At 45.0% G+C, this 18,706-nt stretch overlaps 1 protein-coding gene across 2 annotated transcripts in view; it reads right to left on the reverse strand.

Moving 5' to 3' along the window:
• Positions 1 to 1,506: 1,506 nt before the first annotated feature.
• LOC121272150 (claudin-1-like) overlaps positions 1,507 to 18,706 on the reverse strand; it is an 80,005-nt gene continuing 62,805 nt past the window's right edge. For both annotated transcript variants that reach the window (XM_041178668.1, XM_041178658.1), the window contains exons 4-5: positions 17,075 to 17,159; positions 1,507 to 4,858 (exon numbers count right to left, since the gene is read on the reverse strand). In XM_041178668.1, the coding sequence (XP_041034602.1) occupies positions 4,690 to 4,858; positions 17,075 to 17,159 (254 nt within the window). In that variant the 3' untranslated portion in view covers positions 1,507 to 4,689. The remainder of the gene's footprint in view (positions 4,859 to 17,074; positions 17,160 to 18,706) is intronic.

The following is an 18,706-nucleotide window of genomic DNA, read 5'->3' on the forward strand; positions in this document are numbered from 1 at the left end:
GGTGTAGCACTTGTGGGATCTTGCTTTGTGAAAATTGGCAGCTGCACTCCCTATAACAGTGACTACAGTTCAAAGTTATGTAATTGTCTATAGCAGGATGTCCTGAGGTCATGAAAGGCTCTATGCAATTCTTTCTTTCTGTTACTGAAGCCACAGGGATTGGTCACACTTTGGGCTGAGCTAGCAATCGACACAGACTCAATGGGCTGAATGGCTTCCTTCTATACTGTAGCTATCTATGAATGGAGAAGTGGGAAACATTACAACTGGTGCGGGGTGGAGTGGTCAGGAGAGAGGACAGTCAGTCTGAACATTGCAGCCTGAAACAAACCAGAACATCAACTGTTTATCTGAGGCAGGGATTTATATTCAGACTCTCACAGCACAATGACTGACGGAGTTACAGCGTGAAGCAGAAATCATCATTTACATATCTTTTTTTAAAAAGCTAAGAAAAGCCTGGACGTTCATTAGGTCTCTTTATACTCGGAAACTCTGCTCTTACTTGTAGAGTCGGTGCAGTAATTAAATAGCTTTTGTTGTGTTACAGGCCCTAATCCATCTTTAGAAATCTTCTGCAGGTCATTAGTTTTGGTTTAAGCTGATGAAGAGGCATCATCTTTTGAAGGAGATGATAAAGTAAGATGGCAGATGCCTTAATTTTGAAATTCACTGTGTGTTGCAGGGGGAAAATGACAGGGAGATATTTTTATACTAGTTCATTCTGGTTTCTGAGGCTTTAGCAATAATTCTGCTGCCTGCCTCCCTATAGTACGGTTTGAACAGTAAAATATATTCCAGTGAAGAGGGAGAGGTCAAAATACTAGGATGCTACTACTTTAGCTCAGTTGTAGCACTGCCTCACAGTCACATTCAGTCACAGGTCACAGTCGAGACCCACTCCAGAGCCTTAATCCAAACTTCAGTGCAGTGCTGAAGGAGTGCTGCACTGTCAGAGATGTCGGCGGGACAAACTGAGGCCCAGTTTTCCCTCTCAGGTGGATGTAAAATATCCCAAGGCACTATTTGAAGAGTAGGGGACTCCCTCCCAGTGCCACAGCCAACATTTATCCCTCAACCAACATCGCAAAAGAAACGTTTATCTGATTGTTGTTTCTGGCACTTTGCTGTGTACAATTAACTGCCCATCTTTCAACAGTGACTACACTGAGAATGACCTCATTGGCTGTGAAGTATTTAGGGACAATGAAGGGTGCTAGATAAGTGTAAGCATTTCTTAAATTGATTTCAACACAAGAGATTAGGAGGTCTCCTGCCTTCACAGCAACTGATCCAGAGTAAAACATCAGTAGCCAGGACTGGTGTGCATTGTGGAAGGTCATATAGCTTCAGAGTACATAGTGCTGTCTCAGAAGAGCACTCAAACCAATAATGCATAATATTAGCCCATAAGGATTACTGTTTGGTAGGAGAGAGAGAGAGAGGCCTGGTTGATCAAAGAGTTTCTGGAACCTTGCACTTCAAAGAATCAAACACAGGCATTAGTTTAAAATAAACATCCCCTATTTATTGCAAAATCCATAGAATAAGCTCAGTATAAAAACTCAATCCACAAGCAGTGCCTTGGACACATCTACAGCCACACAGATATATAAAAAGTAATGTACAAAACAGGAAACTATTGGTGGCTGAGAAAGATTAGAAAAGCAGAACTACCCACACACAAATACATAAAACATCCCGGTTAGCAACTGGTTCAAACTGACTAGTATAAAACAAAATATAATAACAGTCACTTGAAAACCTGGACTCCAACCAGGTTACACTACATACCTCACCATTGTTGGGAATTCCTTTACAAAATGGAAACTGGAATACAGCAATTAATATTTCAAATTTCAGTCTGATAATTTAAACTGTTTAAAAAGAGCTTGGGTTCTAATTATACATTTCTAAAATTTCAGACAGTGATTATTTAACAAAAATCTGATTGCAAGAGCAGAAGAATATTTAAAGGATGTTGGGCATTGGGGGGACGGGTTGTAAAACACTAGCTAGGGATTGTCAGATACATTGTTGAAACTTGCTTCAACTGGAACAAGAATGTGTTTAATTCCTACTTTCAACACAGTCTAATGTTGTACCCAGTATGGATGGTGGAATTGGGGCATTAGGTGTGAAACCCATTAACTAACCAGGCTGCAGCCCATTCCACATAAACAGCCACCCCACCCTGACTCCCTGTTGAAAAAAATTGTGATATTTGTCCCTGTAAATTGGCGCTTTCTTTGTACAGTGAACGGAAACAACAAACTTAGCTTTTCAGAAATGGCAGAGCACATTGTTGGAGACTGACTTATTCACCACTGGGCCAGATTTTTAAAATTCATTTTTATGGGATGTGGCCATCACTGGCTAGGCCATCATTTATAGCCCCTCCCTAATTGGACTTGTTTACAGGGCATTTAAGAGTCAACCCAATTGCTGTGGGTCTGGAGTCACACGTAGGCCAGACCAGGTAAGGATGGCAGATTTCCTTCTCTGAAGGACATTAGTGAACCCGATGGATTTTTATGGCAATCATTTTGTGATCATCATCAGACCTTTAATTCCCAATTTTTATTGAACTGAAATTTCACCTTGCATACTGGGTGCAACTTTAGACTGTGTTAAAAATAGGAATTAGGGATTTGAACCCAGGTCCCCAGAGCATTACCCTGGGTCTGTGGAATATCGGTCCAGTGATATTTCCACCAAAGCGCTGCATCCCCAACTCACCACTCCTGTGGAAACCCTCTGAGGTTAGCAGGACCTGGAAAAGGAAAGATTCTTAAAGTATATGCAAACAAAGCTTTGTGCTTCTGAAACAGTAGAAGTCACAGCTGGGCTGAAATTCCAGGTGAAGGTCAAACACTCAGCGTCTGCTCTAGTCCCATTGAAACAATTTGGTTAATGACAGGAAATTTGAGCAAGTAGTTGCAGACCATGAACCCATTTGCTGCAAAGTGACAGCAGAATAGATTTGATTTCAGTCAGATAAAGGACAGTTTGATGAGCCTACACACTGACTCTTCTCATTGTAATAAACTCATGAGGGTCAGAACGACAGTGGCCATCCCATTCTCCACAGAGTTCAAAGTGCAACTAAGGCAACAACTCCACTTACACTCCAGGATTTATTCAGAATCAGGCCTCGTTTCAATTCCATTTTGAAATTTAAGGGGCTCGAAAACCAACAGGACTCAGCCTGTCCCAGAATTCAGAGGGAGGATTGGTAAAATATCACTGTCCAACTACTCTGGATATAATATCCGCCAAAATGGTTCAAGTTCTCCCCACTCATGCCCATTACAGATCAAAATCAGCTCTTATATTGGTCTGTAACAAAGAATGAGGCTCAGGCTGGAGAGAATTCATCACTGAATGAAGTGCTACACACATTGGATTGTCCAGGCATGTTCTACTATAAAAGCAATGGTTGTAAATGGAATTGAACAACTGATGGTTGAACTAACAATGGACCGGTTGGTACGTGGGATGAAATAAAACACTAATTTAAACATGTTGGAGTTTGGTGAGGCACCGATATATTACTCTCATGAATATCAATTATTTAACAATAACTGATTGGAACAGGTGGAAGATTTCATGAGGTACTTGCCTACCCCGAGAATACTGCTGATCTTGCTGAAGCCTAAATTGAGTACAACAACTGCATCTTGCAAATATAGATTGGACATTAACAACTCTGGATACACAGTGCCAGTCGAAATGGTTACACATTGGTATATCTAATATATGTACATGAAGAAGGTCAAAACAAGCAACTCAGAGATGAGGCCATTCAGCAGCTCGGGTACGGACTGCTTGTTAACTCTTAACAGGTTTGTAAATTATGTTAGTAAGATATGGTTGAGGATTTCAAAGAGATTGTTGTGGACTATAAGGAGCCAATGGTTAAGGTTGGTTTGAAGAGTTGAGTTCTGCATCTTAACATGACCTCCAAAAGACAGAGATATGGCAAAGTGTTTCATTAATACGGAGCAACTTAACCATGTAGAATGATGCTGACTCTTTTGATGTGTTTTTCTCTTCAATAGAAATCAAAAGGCTTCAATGTGACTTCCCAGGCCCTCCCCCCTTAATTATTCACAGCTTCATTTTCACTATGACTTCAAATCTCCTACCCAGAGCCCAGCAGCAGCTATCAATAAACCCCCACCCACTCACCTCTATCCCACCCTGGGTGACCTATGGTCAGATAGATACCCCATCAGGAGGACTGTGTGTGTGAGCCTAGTGAGTCTTACCTCAGTAATCTGGCCTATTTAATTGAGCTCTTTACTGTATTTGAGTGAAAAGGTTGCATGCTACCCTGGTACAATACCCGATTTACCCTCAGAAGTAAGTATTGCATATACACAAGCCCCCGAGCAATCCTTCCTTCTGAAAAAGTTATTTGATATTTTATATGTTACAGGAAAGATATTCTAAAATGTGTGCTCTAAATAAAGAAACTGGCACTTGGTGTGCTTATGATTACCTGAAATTAAAATGACACAGCGAGTAAATGTAAGATAGTAAAACTTTAATGGAGCAAAAGCCCTTTCATTTCCGAACAGTCTTCCTAGGAACTGTCATTAAGGGTAATACTCGGCATCCCTTACTTAAAGAGATAAGCATCCAGTGACTAGTTCAAATGGGATCTTCTCAACAGCTCAGTTGGTCTCACACGTAGTTCTTTGCAGCAGATGAAGCGGATTGTGACCGGGGGTAGGTCTGTCCTGGGTAGGACCCCCGGCTCCCCTTGGTACAGGAGCAGCAGAGGAAGGCTCCACCGAGTATGGAGAGAGCAGCAGCAGCCCATCCGATAAACAGAGCCTGGCCAAACTCAAACCTGCAAGGAAAGGGAGACTGGTCAGTAAGAGATTGACAGAGAAGATCCCCTTCTCATTTTCCTTATTGATTCTCGATCAATAATTGTCTTTATTTTGGGGCCCGTTTTAATTTTTCAGTTTATTTTAAAGGTGCTTTTAATAACCCCGAACTTCAGAATGTTTGCTGGGGCTGTAAATTAGTTTTATAGGCGCTGCCTAAAACCTTGAACCTTATTCAGTCATATCATCCAAGCTGTGAGGTATGATAGCACTTGTGTTATTCAGCAATTTCCGTCAGTGCATTTGATCATCATTCACTTCAGATGGTCTAAGTTCTAACAGCTCGCACCAGGATAGAGGGCCCTTTAAAATCTTGCAGGAGTCCAAGAGGAACTCAGACACAGAGCAGAAGACTAGGGTAGAGAGGGGTGAAAGTGAATGAATGGGTGATAAGGATGAACAGTAGGAGAAATGTAGAAGGGTAACGGCTTTGAGAAGGAAATTTCAGGATGCAGGAGAACTGGAGGCTCTGCAGCCAATAATGGAGTTGAGTTTACATCAGAGTTAATGGGTACATGACTTTGGTCAGGGATCAGGAGTGGTGGGCTGAAGATATTATAACCCAAAAGATCATCAATTGCAAAGAAAGTGAGTTACATGAAAACAGGTAAACAAAAAGAGGTGCCAAAGAACCCCAACATTCTTGGGTGAGGTTCTAGAACAGTAAATGAGACCATCAGTTTTTTTAATTCATTCACAGGATGGTGTCACTGGCTGGACCAGCATTTATTGCCCATCCCTAATTGCCCCTTGACAAGGTGGTGGTGAGCTGCCTTCTTGAACTACTGCAGTCCATGTGGTGTAGGTACACCCACAGTGCTGTTAGGGAGGGAGTTCCAGGATTTTGACCCAGCGACAGTGAAGGAACGATGATATATTTCCAAGTTAGGATGGTGAGTGACTTGGAGGGGAACTTGCAGGTGGTGGTGCTCCCATCTATCTGCTGCCCTTGTCCTTCTGGATGCTAGTGGTCATGGGTTTGGAAGGTGCTGTCTAAGGAGTCTTGGTGAGTTCCTGCAGTGCATCTTGTAGATGGTACACACTGCTGCTACTGGGCCTCGGTGGTGGAGGAAGTGAATGTTTGTGGATGTGGTGCCAATCAAGTGGGCTGCTTTGTCCTGGATGGTGTTGAGCTTCTTGAGTGTTGATGGAGCTGCACTCATCCAGGCAAGTGGGGAGTATTCCATCCCACTCCTGACTTGTGCCTTGTAGATGGTGGACAGGCTCTGGGGAGTCAGGAGGTGAGTTATAGGTCACCCAATTCCTTGGACCAAGCACTTCATTTCCACACACAAATTCACAATCTTATCATGACCGTCTCCTTCACTTAATCCCTTAGAGCATCCGTTGCTTTTTCTCAAACCCACAAGCCCACACCTTTCATAGTATTCACCACACGCACAAACAACCCACATCTTTGTATTGTTCAACATACACTACCGCCCACTCACTAACCCCGGCATGTTCCAATTCATTGGACCATTTGCTTAAAGGGTTCATTTTTTTTTAGGTGCCCTGAGGAGTTGGGAAACATCTGTCCATGGACCACATGTTCAAGTGCATTTAAATGAAGTTAATTGGAAAGTCAGCCTGTGGTGACAGGGCTGGTTACGCATCTAAAGTTAGAATGTTACTGCTTTAAATTAAACATTTCAATTATTTACCTTCTAAATTAATGACTTGGAGAAAGGAACAGGCTGTATTGTAACCATATTTACTGGCAGAACCAAGGCAGGTAGGAAAGCAAATTGAGAGGAGGATACAAAGGGCCTTTGTTTAAACAGGCATCACTGACAAGACCAGCACTTGCTGCCCATCCTTAACTGCTGTTGAACTGAATGGCTCGTTAGGCCATTTCAGAGGGCAGTTAAGAGTCACATGTAGGCCAGACCAGGTAAGGACAGCAGATTTCCTTCCTTAAAGGGCATTAGTGAACCAGGTGGGTTTTTATGACAATGGTTTCACCATTACTGAGACTAGCTTTTCATTCCAAATTTTATTAATTGAATTTAAATTACACCACCTGCTGTGGTAGGATTTCAACCCGTGCCCCCAAAGGAATTAGCCTGGGTCTAGGTCTCTACATTACTAATCTGGTACCATTACCACTACACCATCATCTTCCCACCAACTATAAAGGGATATAGACAGGTTAAGGGATTGGACAAAATCTGGCAGGTGGAGTATAATACGGGAAAATATGAGGTTGTTCACGTTAGGGGAAGAATAGAAAAGCTGAATATTATTTAAAGAGGGAGAGACTGCAGAATGCTGCTGTGCAGGAACATCTGGATGTCCTCCCCTCATACCTGAGTCACAAAATGTTAGCATGCAGGTCAGCAAAAGGCAAATGGAGTGTTGATATTTATTGCAATGGGGATGGAGTATCAAAGTAGGGAAGTCTTGCTCCAACTTTATGGGGCATTGGTGAGATCACATCTGACGTATTGTTTACAGTTTTGGTCTCCTTGCTTAAAGAGAGATATTTAGCAGTTCAGAGAAGGTTCCCTATGCGGGTTCCTGGGATGGAGAAGTTATCTTATAAGGAAAGATTGAACAGGCTGGTCCTATACTCTTGGAGTTTAGCAGAATGAGAGGTGATCTTATTGAAACATATAAGATCCTGAGGGGGCCTGACAGGGTGGATGCTGAGAGGGTGTTTCCCCTCATGGGAGAATCTCCAACTAGGGGACGCAGTTTAAAGATAAAGGGTTTCCCATTTAAGAAGGAGATGAGGAGGAATTTCTTCCCTGAGTGTTGGTAATCTTTGGAACTCTCTTTCCCAGTGAGCAAAGTGGTGGAGATTTCTGATCTACAAGGGAATCAAAGGTTATCAGGAGGTGCGAGTTGGGGTGTGGTGTAATGGGGTGGGCAGGAAGACAGAGTTAAGGCCACAATCAGATTGGGTGTGATCTTATTGAATGATGGAGTAGTCTCGAGGGGCAAAATGGCCTACTCTTGCTCCTAAGTCTTATATTCATCCCCAATGTGTGAACAATGACAAACCCAGGAATCCCTTTTTAATGTTCGATTCGGAAAAGATTGCTGGGAATGGTTCCAGGGACAAGGAACTTCAGTTACGTGGATAGATTGAAGAAGCTGGGCTGTTCTCCTTGGGGAACATGAGGTTGAGAAAAAATTTGTTAGATTCAAAATCATGGGGGGTTCTGGGCAGAGTAGATAGGGAGAAACTGTTCTCATTGGAGAAAGGATCAAGAACCAGAGGGACACAGATTTAAGATAATTGACAAAAGAAGCAATGGAGGCACAAGGAGAAACTTTTTCACACAGCCAGCGAGTGGTTAGGATCTGGAATGTCCTGCCTGAGAGTGAAAAGCAGGGAGCGGCACCCAGTGAGCAGCACTTGCAGAGTCAGCACAAACACTATGGGCTGAATGGCCTCCTTTAGTACTGTAACCAGTCTATGATTCTGTGATATTTAGAGATTAGAGGGTGGGGGAAGGGGAAAGAAAGAAGAGGCTAGCACAAATTGTTTAAACATGAAAAACAATAACAGAATATGTGATTCAGATATCATTAAAACTTGCAAAGTAATATATTGAGATTTATTAAAATGAACTGTACGCAGCTAATTTTGGCTCTCACACTGCTCTTCTCCCACACGTTTTTGCGAACACAAACACACACACAAAAACAACGCATTCACTTCTTCAAAGAACCTTTCCCAGCCTTGTTCTGTCTTGCACAGACCATTAACTTGCGAGCCTGGGCGAGTCCAACAGAAAACCGCCTGCTTAGTTTTCACACAAACACTCAAAAGTCTCAGTACAAACTGAGGGGGAAAGTTTACATTATACTGAGACACCGAATTTAAACCGCATCTGCTGTGGTTTAAGTGACACAGCTGAATAGATGTTAGCACATATTTCAATACTTTATCTCCTGTTTTAAATCAGTGTCAATACCTCACAACCACTTGACTGGAGAGAACAAGTCTCCCGATTCCCAGAGCAACAAATCTTCCATTTGCTAAACTGCATAAATCAGCAATTTTTTTTGTTGATATGCAGGATAGGCACTAGATAAGTGTATCCAGGTCAAGTTTAGTTCCACATTCCTCTGAAGAGGAGTACTCCCAAGTGAAAAGCAAACAGCATTTTATTAACAAATCAGGTCCAACCCCAAAACCCACTGAAAACAGTCAGCAAGGCAAAATGCTGAAATAAAGACACTCAGCAGGACAAGCAGCCCCTGTGGAGAGAGGAACAGAGTTAATGTGCTGGATTATATGTGTCCCCACTGGGAATGTATTTGTGTGGGGCGGGGGGGTGGGGGTGGAGGGGTAGATGAAATACGACGGATTCCCACCAACCCCACCAACTACCCCTCCACCCCCGAGCTCACCCCCCTAACACAGTCAGTGGGCAGCTGCTGAAATAGGCAGCGCGACCACCATATTAAAATATATAATCAAGGGTCAGTTGAGCTTGTTAACTTGCTAAATAACCCCGATAATACACTGCCCATGCTATAATATGGTTGGGGAGGGCTGTTCGGTGTGAGGGCTGGCCAATTTCTTTTTAAAGTTTTTAAGTGGATGGGAGGGAAGGAGAGTTACCACCTTCAGGGGTGGGAGGGAAGGAGAGTTACCACCTTCAGGGGTGGGAGGGAGGGAGGGTTACCACCTTCAGGGGTGGGAGGGAGGGAGGGTTACCACCTTCAGGGGTGGGAGGGAGGGAGGGTTACCACCTTCAGGGGTGGGAGGGAGGGAGGGTTACCACCTTCAGGGGTGGGAGGGAAGGAGAGTTACCACCTTCAGGGGTGGGAGGGAGGGAAGGTTACCACCTTCAGGGGTGGGAGGGCGGGAGGGTTACCACCTTCAGGGGTGGGAGGGAAGGAGGGTTACCACCTTCAGGGGTGGGAGGGAGGGAGGGTTACCACCTTCAGGGGTGGGAGGGAGGGAGGGTTACCACCTTCAGGGGTGGGAGGGAAGGAGGGTTACCACCTTCAGGGGTGGGAGGGAGGGAGGGTTACCACCTTCAGGGGTGGGAGGGAGGGAGGGTTACCACCTTCAGGGGTGGGAGGGAGGGAGGGTTACCACCTTCAGGGGTGGGAGGGAAGGAGAGTTACCACCTTCAGGGGTGGGAGGGAGGGAGGGTTACCACCTTCAGGGGTGGGAGGGAAGGAGAGTTACCACCTTCAGGGGTGGGAGGGAGGGAGGGTTACCACCTTCAGGGGTTGGAGGGAGGGAGGGTTACCACCTTCAGGGGTGGGAGGGAGGGAGGGTACCACCTTCAGGGGTGGGAGGGAGGGAGGGTTACCACCTTCAGGGGTGGGAGGGAGGGAGGGTTACCACCTTCAGGGGTGGGAGGGAGGGAGGGTTACCACCTTCAGGGGTGGGAGGGAAGGAGAGTTACCACCTTCAGGGGTGGGAGGGAGGGAGGGTTACCACCTTCAGGGGTTGGAGGGAGGGAGGGTTACCACCTTCAGGGGTGGGAGGGAGGGAGGGTTACCACCTTCAGGGGTGGGGTTTGTCAGTTGCTCATCAGGGGTCGCCCCCCCCAATATAGCACCCACCCTTTCTTCCTACCCACCTGCTCGAACATCTGCCACCCTGAAACCCCCACCACCTCCCCAAGCTGCCCAGAATCCTCCCCACCCAGTACCCCAGATGTAGCTTGTCCCAGGATCCATCGCTCTTCTTCTGGAGCTGCTTGTAGCCCTGGCAGTGCCCACTTGTGCGCTCTTGGCATTAGAAATTGCATTGGCTGGCAGCTCTCAGGGGGAGGGCCTTCCTCCCCAGTGAGGGGCGAAAGTTGCACTGGCAGACAGTGTAGCCCACTGGCAGCGGGCAATGGGTGTGGGGCGGGCTGGCATGGCGTGGCTCAGCTCCACGCTGACTTTGCTTTCGGGGGTGGTGGGGGGTTTGCCAATCATCCACCAAAACATGTAGCCCAGTGTTTCAGGTCTGTTCTGAGGAAAGGAATGAAATGTTATCTCAGTTTCCCTGCCAGACCTGCTGAGTATTTCCAGCATTATCTGTTAACATGAGACATTGTGGGTTGTACCAGTGTTTATGGGACACGGAATGTTTGAATCTCCCCACAGACCTGGAAGTGAGACTTCAGAATGGGGAGTCTCCCAACCCTGAACGGGTAGGAACGTTTTTGTGGCAGGAAAGGGAAAGAGGAAGTGATCTGTATTTGTGCTAAAAGATAAAAAACAAAGACACGTGATGGAACCACCATGGTGGATCAAAGCATTCTGGCGCGGGGTGAAATTGATCTATGCCAGATGTGCAAAACCAGCTGACTGGTGACATTGTTCAACAATCACCCTAATTTATTGACTTGAACAGAAATCAATTCACTCCAGATTCACTAATCAACTCTTTTTCTCTTACTCCTGTAGACCTCTCCTTATGCACCCCTGATCAAAACTAAAGTATTTAAATAAAAATCAGACACATTATTGAAACTAAAATTAGACATTGTATTGGAGAGGTGGAGAGGGAGGGTAGATTGGGGAGCGGCTATGTCTACATTTCATATTACACCATCAATTTGGGGGTGAGGTGGTAGCATAGTAGTATTGTCACTGCAACCAGGGTAATGCTCTGGGTTCATAATCCCACCATAGCAGATGGTGAAATGTGAATCCAATAAAAATCTGGAATTAAAGGACTGATGGTAACCATGAAACCATAGCTGATTGTGGTAAAAACCCATCTGGTTCACGAATGCCCTTTAGGGAAGGGAATCTGCTGTCCTTACCTGGTCTGGCCTACATGTGACTCCAGACCCACAGCAATGTGGTTGACCCTTAAATGTCGTCTGAACAATGGGGGATGGGCAATAAATGTCGGCCTAGCCAGTGATGCCCACATCCCATGAATGAATAAAAAAAGCTAGTGGTGAATACTTTTATGTAAACAGCTTGAAGGGGAGGTTTTGAAACCAATGTGTGATCTGCACATTCCTCCTCTGACCCGTCACGAGACAGATAGGTAGAACACAATGTACCTCACTCAGGAGGTCAGAGTATCCATACCCAGAACATAGCACCAAGTAACAGTCCCAGCAACAGGTATGCCCATCTTTTGCTCAGATCAGATATTAATGCGCAGGCTGATGAACATCTGCGACCAGTTTGAACTGGCCTCAGGAGCCAAAGTAAATCACAACATGTGCGAGGCCAAGTTCTTTGGGAGCTGGGCTGAACGATCCTTTGTCCCCTTCACTATCAAGTGAGGCCACCTGAAGGGGATGTGGTTTGAGAGAGTCTGAATTTGTGCCAAAAACTGGAAGGAGTTTTTAGCCATGGTGAAAGAGAAACTGAGCATGTGGGAGTGACATGCCCTCTCCACTGCAGATAAGGACCTGGTCAGCAGCTGCGAGGTACTCTTGGTGTTGTGCTACGTGGTGTGGGTCTGGTCCATACTGCACACTCGCACTGGTGGGTGCACAAGAGTCATTCTTCCACCTTATCTGGAGATCGAAAATGGAGTGTCCATGTTACATAATATACAAACTTCCAGATAAAGGGGGATAAACATACCGTCATCCTCATGGCCGCCTATGTGAGCGGCTGCATCAAACTCCACTGAGCTCTGGCAGAGAAACTGAGTCTGCAAACACCAAGTGTCACAATGTACTGAGGTTCTACCATCCCCAGTGTTACAAAGGATGGGTCTAGCCGCACTGTCCTGGGCTGCTACTCTCAGTACCAAATGTCCCTCATGGAAAAGTTTGCGCAGAAACCGCCTCCAACAACATGGCCTGCATGTAATGCCAATTCTGTCATTTGGCAGAACGTCTCATCACCAGGACTTTTAATCAAGCACCAAGACATGGCTTGGCTGATGGTCAGACCCTTCATGCAGACCCAAAGTGTCATCCCCACCACATACTGTGCTCAAAGTGGCTGCAGTGGGGAAGAGACCATTGTCCACCTCCTGCCTGAATGTGCCTTTGCAAAGCAGGCCTAGAAAAAGATGCAATAGTTTTATCGAGGTTCATCCTGAGCAATTCAGTGACACAGGACTCGGTGCTCTATAGGCTGTACCCAGGAAGACACCAAGAGAAATATCCACTGCTGCTGAAGGTGAAAGACGCTCTTTGGCCTGCCTGAAACTTGCAGGTCTTCCCATGCAAAGAGCTGTTAACGGCTTAGAGTTGCAGACTGACAAACTCCAAGGCCCAGCGCTTTGTACTGAGGGACACAGTATAGCTTGGGGCAGCTGCCACAAAGGCTTAATGGGAAAGGCCACTATCTAAGACGCCCCACCATAGTATACCGAGAGACAAGAGAACATGTAAAGCCCTTCAGGCTGTATACATCCGAGAATGTCTGACATGAAATGTAAATGTACATTGCGAAGACAATCTGTAATGGCTAGTGCAGTCAGGCACCTCACGTACTGTACCAACAAAACTGATCTGTTTCACACTTCATGGAATGTCAGACTTGAACTATGATTATAATACACTGTTACAAATTTTATGAATAAAGTATACTTTTGGAAGAAAAAATTAGCAGGCATGCTGCCAAATTACATTCCTATTAACAGGCACAGTGCCAGGTTATATCCCAATCAATTTGCCATGCTCTAAAGAACATTCCAGTTAAATCTTGTGCCTTCAAAACTTCAGCCCCAAACTCAACACATTACCTATCTCCCAACTTTCATGTAATTTGTCAAAACTGAACTGGACTAGCCATATAGAGCAGGTCAGAGGCTAGGAGTCCTGTGAGAGTAACTCAGCTCCTGACTCCCCAAAACCTGTCCACCATCTACAAGGCACAAGTCAGGAGTATGATGGAATAGTCCCCACTGGCCTGGACAAGTGCAGCTCCAACAATACTCGAGAAGCTTGACACCATCCAGGACAAAGCTGCTCTGCTTGATTGGCACCCCATCCACAAACATTCACTCTCTCCACCATTGACGCACAGTAGCAGCAGTGTGTACCATCTACAAGATGTTCTGCAGTAACTCACCAAGGCTCCTTAGACAGCACCTTCCAAACCCATGACCACTACCACCTAGAAGGACAAGGACAGCAGATAGATGGGAACACCAGCACCTGGAAGTTCCCCTCCAAGACACTCACCATCCTGACTTGGAAATATATCGCCATTCCTTCAGTGTCACTGGGTCAAAATCCTGGAACTCCCTCCCTAACAGTGGGTGTACCTACACCACATTGACTGCAGCGGTTCAAGAAGGCAGCTCACCACCACTTTCTCAAGGGCAATTAGGGATGGGTAATAAATGCTGGCCCAGCCAGCAAAGCCCACATCCCATGAACAAGTAAATATAAGGTGAAAGCTGTTAGTTCAGGTATCTAATATACACACTGGTTAACAATCTGTGCTTCTTATGGATGGTTAGCTTTTGGGGGAACAGGTCAGTGTTTTGCTAGTTGTGGTTACAATGCCAAATCTCAAGATTGTGACAGAACCTGACACTAATTTTCTTTCCAAAAATGTACGTTACACATAAAAATTTGCAAAATTACATTCTGTAACATTTCAAATTGGACGTCACCCAAACTGCAATCCAGTTCAAATTCTTTCCATACAGCATGTGGCGCTCTGAAGTGCCTCAATACATTTGTAATTATATGTGATATTTACAATATATCTTCCATGACAAAGATTCCAGCTGAGGGGTTGTACAGTTTCCAGTTCCTCAGTGCAATGCGGTGGGAGAACTTCAGGGAATGGCCTTTCTCCATCGCACCTCTGAAACTGACTTTCAGATGGCCACAACTGAACTTGCTGCTGATTGCTTGTTCGAGTAGGTTCTGGTCCTTGGACAGCACTCAATTCTCACAGGTCCATTCTGAACTGAGTCTGACCTTCCCTTTTGAAGGGGAGAATGGAGGTAAGGAGGGAGAGAAGGGAAAAGGACGCAGAAGGAAAACGACAAAGAAATGCAAGTACCCATACATTTGCAAAGAAACCATTTATTCTGATTCATCTCCCTCCTCTCACCCACAATCCTCAATGGATTTTTGTAGTTTGTATGTGAGGCTACAATTTAAAGTTGTTTTAACCATTGATATTTGATCATCCAACACATATCTGCTCAAAAAACCAAGAGAAAATCCCAGTTTTCTCCTGTTCTTCTTGAGGAGTTAATCCTTTGCTAGTGCACATTTCCACCAAGGATGATTCAGTTGTGAGAGCCTGAGGCTTCACAGGGAACCCAGTGCTGTCCTCACTCACTGGATGGTGATTAGGAATGAGAGTTCTTGCTGATGTGCTTGTCCCATAGCCAGAAAGAGAGAAAATCCCTGGCATTACTGCCTACACTTCACTGTAAACCAGCCAGCGCAGGGACTGAAGCTTGTTCCTGCTGCTATCTGTTTCCTACAATTTCTCATCTCATTGAGCTGAGGGAAACCATTGGAGAAAATCCTGAAGGAGAGAATCTATCTCCACTTGGAGAGGCAAGGTTTGATCAGGGATAGTTAGCATGGCTTTGTCAGAGGGAGGTCATGCCTAACAAATTTGATTGAATTTTTTGAGGAGGTGACCATGTGTGTAGATGAGGGTAGTGCAGTTGATGTAGTTTATATGGATTTCAGCAAAACCTTTAACAAGGTTCCACATGGGAGACTTATAAAGAAGGCAAATGCACATGGAATACAGGGTAATTTGATAAGGTGGATTCAAAATTGGCTTAGTTGTAGGAGGTAGAGGGTGATGACAGAAGGATGCTTTATTGACTGGAAGCCAGTGTCCAGTGGCGTACCACAGGGATCTGTGCTGGGTCCCCTAATATTCATCATTTATATAAATGACATAGATGACTATGTGGGGAGTAGGATTAGTAAGTTTGCGGATGAAACAAAGATTGGTCGGGTGGTTAACAGTGATGTTGAGTGTCTTGGGCTACAGGAAGATATAGACGGGATGGTCAATTGGTCAGATAAGTGGCAGATGGAATTTAACCCTGAAAATTGTGAGGTGATACACTTTGAAAGGAGTAATTTGGCAAGGAAGTATTCAATGAACGGCATGACACTAGTAAGTTCTGAGGAACAAAGGGGCCTTGGCGTGTGTGTCCATAGATCTCTGAAGGTGGAGGGGCATGTTAGTGGGGTGGTGAAAAAGGCATATGGGACACTTGCCTTTATCAAATGAGGCATAGATTACAAAAGTAGGGAGATCATGTTGAAGTTGTATAGAACGTTAGTGAGGCCACAGCTGGAGTACTGTGTGCAGTTCTGGTCGTCACATTATAGGAAGGATGTGATTGCACTGGAGGGGGTGCAGAGGAGATTCACCAGGGTGTTGCCTGGAATGAAACGTTTAAGTTATGAAGAGAGGTTGGATAGACTTGGGTTGTTTTCATTGGAGCAGGGAAGACTGAGGGGTGACCTGATCGAGGTGTACAAGATTATGAGGGGCATGGACAGGGTGGATAGGGAGCAGCTGTTCCCCTTAGTTGAAGTCATGAGAGGACATAAGTTCAAGGTGAGGGGCAGGAGGTTTAGGGGGGATTGAGGAAAAACTTTTTTTTGTTGTTGCAGACTCGATGGGCCGAAGGTGATCTTTTTGGTGGTGTTGATTGATGGAACTCCCCTACTCTTCAAATGATATGGGATCTTCTATATCCACCTGAGAGAGCATTTAGTTTATCATCTTATCCAAAAGACAACATCCCCAACAGTGCTGCACTCCCTCAGTACTGCATCGAAGTGGCAGCCTAGAATTTGTTCTCAACTCTCTGACTTGAATCCGCAACTTTCTGACTCAGAGGCAAGACTATTACCTACTGAGCCTCAGCTGACACCCGAATGAATGAATTCATGGTGATTCAGTTGGATGCACCTAAAATGGAAGGTTCCAGGTTTAGTTGAACTTTCTCATAATCTGTCGAAGGTTCTGTCGAAGGGTCATGAGGACTCGAAACGTCAACTCTTTTCTTCTCCGCCGATGCTGCCAGACCTGCTGAGTTTTTCCAGGTAATTCTGTTTTTGTTTTGGATTTCCAGCATCCGCAGTTTTTTTGTTTTTATCTCATAATCTTTGTGGGAGCTTGCTGTGCACAGATTGGCTGCTGTGTTTCTCTACATTACAGTGACGACACATCAAAATGCCTTAACTGGTAATAAAGTGCTTTGGGATATTCTGAAGTTGTGAGAGACATTATATAATTGGGAGCACTGTCTTACTGCATTTGCACCCAGGTACAAATCCTACCTGCTGTTGGTTGGTGTGAAGGGGTTATAGAATTCCTTGGCAATGTTGTTTCCATACCAGGCTGTGGCAACCAGCGCAGCAAGTCCTGAGAGAGAGATCAGGGGGGAATGTTAGCACTCACTCATCCTCTGTTAAAAGAACATGTGTCAGAGTTGTCATGCCCAGTACAGATACACGTTCCTCATTTTCAAATCGTGGATTTCAGTCAACGTGGACTTTTTGAAATTAACTTTGAAAAATAGTCGAAGATGGCCACCGAGGGTCAAGAAACCATTTGTGATTTTCAGACAAAAGGATTAGCTCCTGTCTGAAAATACTTCTAGAAAGTGTTTAAAATGTGAATGACCATGGGGGGGGAATGCCCTCCTTTGAACAGACATTCACAATGTGAAACCAATTGTGAATTTGCGCCTCCCAGTGACTAGGTATCGACACAAAATTCAAGTACAGGTTTCATGTCTCCAAGGTCTGAATTTTGCGCTTGGTGTGTGGGCTCACACTCGACGTGAATGAACGTAATAATACGCTCAATGACATCGGGCGATACCATAAGTGTGAGCATCTGCCGATAATTGAAAGGCCTATTAAGGCCATTAACAAGCTCATTAACTTGATATTGACACTGCCCCATCCAACCTTACAGCTAGCGGGCAGGCAAAAAGGCCAAGCGGCCTTGACATGTTTTAGGAATCTTCATCCACAAGCTAAAGCTAATACACATTAAATAAAAATATTACTTCAAAATTAAAAGCATGTCCCATCTCATGTGACACAGTCACATGAGGAGACATGTTTCATTACATTTTTTATAGTCTTTATTAATGTTTTTAAAAAGTGTTTCGATCTCCATGAAGCTGCTGCAGACCCTCAGGGAGGTTGAAGCGCTCTTCTGTGCGCGTGTGTAAACTGCTTACCAGCCTCACTCTCCCTCCTCACCCCACCCGCACAGGTAGTGCTCAGTGCTGCTGCTCACCATCCAACGCAGGACTGGCCTTAATTGCCGCCCCCACCACACCCCCCCCCCCCCCCAACCCCCCAACCCGTGTGAAATTGCGGTGCAGTGTGGAGCCAATCGCGGGTGGTGGTCAGCTTCCTGACCACTGCCCACTCCCTCCAAGCCTGCCCATCGAGGAGAAAAGGTTCCAATTTAACAAAGAGCTGTGTAGAAGACGGCTCCTCACATGTGGGTATGAATAGCCCATCTATTCCCCCATTGTGTAGCAATGGCTTCGGATTTCCAAAGCATCCTGGGTGGACAATAGCATATTGATCATGTGACCAAATTCCTACAGGTAACGAAGCTTTATTACCTCAAGGACCAGGAGAAATAGACATGTACATGAATTCAAAGAGGCTCAATTCTAGACTGTTAGCTTTGACTTCTTTTGCTCAACAAAAAGAACATGGGTTTGTTCAATAAAGCTGATTACTAACTCCCAACCGCTCATCATCATCAGAAAATACTATGGAAATATCACAAATGCAACAAAAAATAGCATTTATATAGCACCTTTAACATAGTAAAACATCCCACAAGAGTGTTAGCAAACCAAATGTGACAACAAGCCAAGTCACTACATTAGTAATTCAGAGGACTTGGTTAATGCTTCAGGGATATGGGTTCAAATCCCA

Source organism: Carcharodon carcharias, chromosome 2, assembly GCF_017639515.1.
Source record: "Carcharodon carcharias isolate sCarCar2 chromosome 2, sCarCar2.pri, whole genome shotgun sequence".
NCBI classification, from domain to species: Eukaryota; Metazoa; Chordata; class Chondrichthyes; order Lamniformes; family Lamnidae; genus Carcharodon; species Carcharodon carcharias.